This window comes from Crocuta crocuta, unplaced genomic scaffold (assembly GCF_008692635.1).
Source record: "Crocuta crocuta isolate KB4526 unplaced genomic scaffold, BGI_CrCroc_1.0 scaffold334, whole genome shotgun sequence".
Taxonomy (NCBI): domain Eukaryota; kingdom Metazoa; phylum Chordata; class Mammalia; order Carnivora; family Hyaenidae; genus Crocuta; species Crocuta crocuta.
The window spans coordinates 5578039-5581915 of NW_027533260.1; the positions used below are offsets into that span (position 1 = coordinate 5578039).

The window sequence follows — 3877 nt, forward strand, 5'->3', positions numbered from 1 at the left end:
GGGAGCCACCATCCGATGCCTTTGCCTGTCCACCGTGCACTCTGCTTTTTTAGGAAGAGTCTGGTTTTTTTGGGGGGGGAACCCCTCCCCACTCTGAACCCATCTGGTCATGTGGAGCTGGGGTCTCTTTCTGGCTCCACAGCTGGACAAATAGCCCAAGTTTGGGCGATCAGGGTATTTTGGCATCTGGCCACAGTGGTGGGTCTGCGTGAGGACGTGTGATTTCAGTTAAGCCAGTGAGAAGCAGCGCTGAGGCTTCTGTTGGAAGTGTTGGGAGCACAGTGCGGTGGCCCCTGAACTTTTGGGACATAAGCCCAGAGCCACTGGGGGCTCTCTCGTCACGCCACCCAAGGGGAGCGCCTGCCTCAGAAAAGCCGAGTTGAAAGGTGTATGGAGGAGTCCCTTGACGACATCAGGTCCCTGGATCCAGCCATACCTGAAGCTCATGTAAGAGAAGAAAAAAAAAACACCTTTCTAATTTTTCACAAGCCCATTCAGAGGTAGGGTTTCTGTCCCTTGAAGTGCAGACGTCTCTCTAACACAGGATGGAAAGAGCCTTTTCACCTCAAGAGTTCTGAGATTTGATGAGAGTGTATATGTGAGTCAGATGACGTGACTTACGGAAGAATCGGCCAGTGGGACCCGAGGGGAGGGGAAGAAGATGGAGGGAAGGAGGGAGCGGCCTGGGGGCCCCATACCTGTGGCTCTGGCCCCTCCAGCTGCTTGTTAACAGGAGGTGGGCCACGCTCCCGATGAAGAGGGATCCAGCAGCAAGGGATCCGATAATGACGGCAACCAGGATCCCAGCGCTCATGGGCAGGTGTGTAACGGGCGGCTCCTTGTGCTTCTCTGAGGGGCATGAGAGAGAGCAAGAGGCCTATGAGATGTCCTGGGAAGGTCTCCCCGCTCCCCTCACCCCTGTCCACAGACACCGATGTGCAATTTCAGCTTCTCAGCACGGAGCTCTCTCCTGCTTTTCAGCGTTGAGCGTCCGACTCTCTGGTTGATTTTGCTGCACACAAAACGCAGCCACACCAGATGGAGCCCCTTGGCTCTCCCCTCTCTGAGATCTCCGCTTCCCTGAGATTTCCTACTGTCCTCAGCACATCGGAAACCTACCTCCTGACACACTCTTCCCACTGCACACCCCCCTGCCCCGACCTACTTTCTCTTGCCTCAGTGGGTGATCCCTCCATCCTTCTAGTGAAAGGATGAGGTTCTGGGCTATGTTTTGTGGGGGGCATAGGGTCTTGGCTCACAGGGTTCTCCAACACTGCCTGCCATGTTTGGGACGAAGCCCATCTGACTTCTGACTCCCACCATGAGGACCTCCGGCCTTTAATACCAAGCTGAGTACCTGCTATGTCCCAGCCCTTCTTGGCACCTAAGCTCGTAGACTCTGAGGTCAGAATGCTGGGGTTCAAGTTTCTGGGTGGATACTCAAACTTTGGTGCCTCTCCCAATCTGTGAAATGGGGATAAGAAGAATATCTACCTTGTGAGGTTGTTGTGAAGATTGAATCAATTTATACACACACACACTGCTCTTTCAATTTTCCAACAAAGTAGGTTCTGTGCCATTTTAAAGATAAGGAAACTGAGGCACAGAGAGGTGAACTAACCTGCGTGATGGCTTACAGCAGGTGCAGTGCCGGGATTACACCTGGGCCACCTGAGCTCCTAACGACCACTCTGTGTGGCTTCCAAAAAGTCATCTATGTCCCAGGAGCCTTTGAAGGGTGCGAATGAACTGTTTCAGGCTCTGTGTGAGTGAAGACTGTTATTTCCAAACAGATTAGGGCATCATTATATATATTTGTGTAACTAAATCTCTCAATATTTGCTGATTTCATCCATTTCCCTGAAAGCTGATCTGTTTGAAGTGTCCAAAACCCATTTTCAAATTTAATCTTCTCACTGGGAGGAAGAAGGTAGCTCCTGTCTGGGCTTATGTGGTCGTTGACCCCACAGCGCAGGGAAGTGGCTGAGTTAGGCCCATTTTGCAGATGGGCACACCAAGGCCCAGAGGGGTTGCATTTGGGCAGAGGAGAGAAGACAGTCCGTCTTCCAGACGCTGTGTTAGCAACGTTTGCACCTTCTAACTTTATTTATTTTTTTAAAAATTTATTTCTAGGAGAGAGAGAGAGACAGCGTGAACAGGGGAGGGGCAGAGAGAGAGGGAGTCACAGACTCTGAAACAGGCTCCAGGCTCCGAGCTGGCAGTCAGCACAGAGCCCGACGCGGGGCTCGAACCCACGAACCGCGAGATCATGACCTAAGCGAAAGTCGGACGCTCAACCGACTAAGCCACCCAGGCACCCCGCACCTTCTACCTTTAAAAAAAAAAAAATTTTTTTTTCCAAGTAGGCTCCACACCCAACATGGGGCTTGAACTCACAGCCCTGATGCTCTATGATTGAGCCAGCAGGCTCCATGGCCAGCGCGGAGCCCAACGGGGACTCGAATCCATGACTCTGGGATCCTAACCCGAGATGAAATCAAGAGTTGGTCGCTCAACCGACAGAGCCCCCGGGCGCCCTGCCAGAGGTATCTTTGATTAGATACAAACAAATTTGGGAAAAGTGCTCTGAGAGCCCATTATAAAAGTGGACAACAGCCAGCCCGTATGCAAAAATAGAATTTTGACCCGCAGCCTGCAGCGAGCTGCCCAGAGCACTGACCCTGTTAAACAAGCCCAGGAAGCCAGTCTGCTTTGGGTCAGACTTGCAGGAAACAGGATTCCTATCTTCAGTGACAGTCCAGGACGACAAACAGTCACAGCTGTAAGAATTGGCCTTAAATGACCAGGGCTTGATTAACCACCAACGGCTTCCATAATGTCCCGCCCTGCTTCTAACTTCGGACCAATCAGAGAAAGCCAAGTAGGCAGCGCAGCCAATCGCCTTCTAGGTCCCTGGGCAACGGGCTCCAATCAGGGCCCGGCTGAAGCCTGGTCCTGTTGCCACTAGGAAGGGTTGGCGTCGCTGCCCAAATGCAAGAGGGGCTGCGTCCCAGGCCAGCGCAGCTCCGAATAAATACCCTTCGCTTTCCTCACTGGGCAGCCTTTGCTGATGCCCACAGCTTCACAAGGATTTGCCAACCAGTCCTCACCCCGACCCCTGGAGGGACGTGTCATTGCCCCCATGTCACAGACGCTGTGGGGACAGACGCTCTGAAAGGTTCCGCCCTTTGACTAAAGGTAAATCCTGCGGGTAAGTCTTAACCCCATGACGCGTCCCGTTAGCCCTCGCTGGTGGTCGTTCATGGTGAAGGCAGAATCAAGTCATAAAAGCGGGGGCTCCTTTGCTGGGTGGCCTGGGGGAAGTTACTTAAACGCTCTGTGCCTCAGTTTCTCCATCTGTATAATGGGGATCATTGCGCCGTGGCTGGGAGGACATAAAGGATAAATGTGTGGAACACTCTGCACGTGTCCAGTAAAGGGGAGCTGGGCTCTGTAATTAACTGCATTGGGTGTCAGAGGGCCCGGAAGGCTTTGAGGAACCCGTGCAAGGTGGCTTGAAGGTCCCAAGTCCCCGCAGCTATATTTAAGGGAGAACAGACACCGGCTGTAAATGACTGCGATCCCCTTCTGGCTTTTGAGCCCGGTTTCGGCTGCTTAACGGCTGTGGGACCTCGAGCGACTGACGTTATCTCTCCGAGCCTGTTTCCTCATCCGTACCCTGGGGACAGGTACAGGACCTCCGTGTCCTGGGCCTCTCTTGTGTTTTCAGGCTGTGGCCTCCTGGGGGGTTCTGCAAGCCTTTAGTAACCCCCCTTCCATGCGTGCCAGCTGGGGCTGGGCTCTCTTTCAAGTTCCTTCAGGATTCAGAGAGATAAAGCATGAGAATTACCCGGGACACAGGAAGGGCTCCCCCCCC

General features: G+C 53.2%; 1 protein-coding gene across 1 annotated transcript in view; it reads right to left on the reverse strand.

Moving 5' to 3' along the window:
* CEACAM19 (CEA cell adhesion molecule 19) overlaps positions 1-3877 on the reverse strand; it is a 13869-nt gene that overhangs the window by 4574 nt on the left and 5418 nt on the right. The window contains exon 3 of the mRNA XM_077747384.1: positions 699-849. Within this exon, the coding sequence (XP_077603510.1) occupies positions 699-849 (151 nt within the window). The remainder of the gene's footprint in view (positions 1-698; positions 850-3877) is intronic.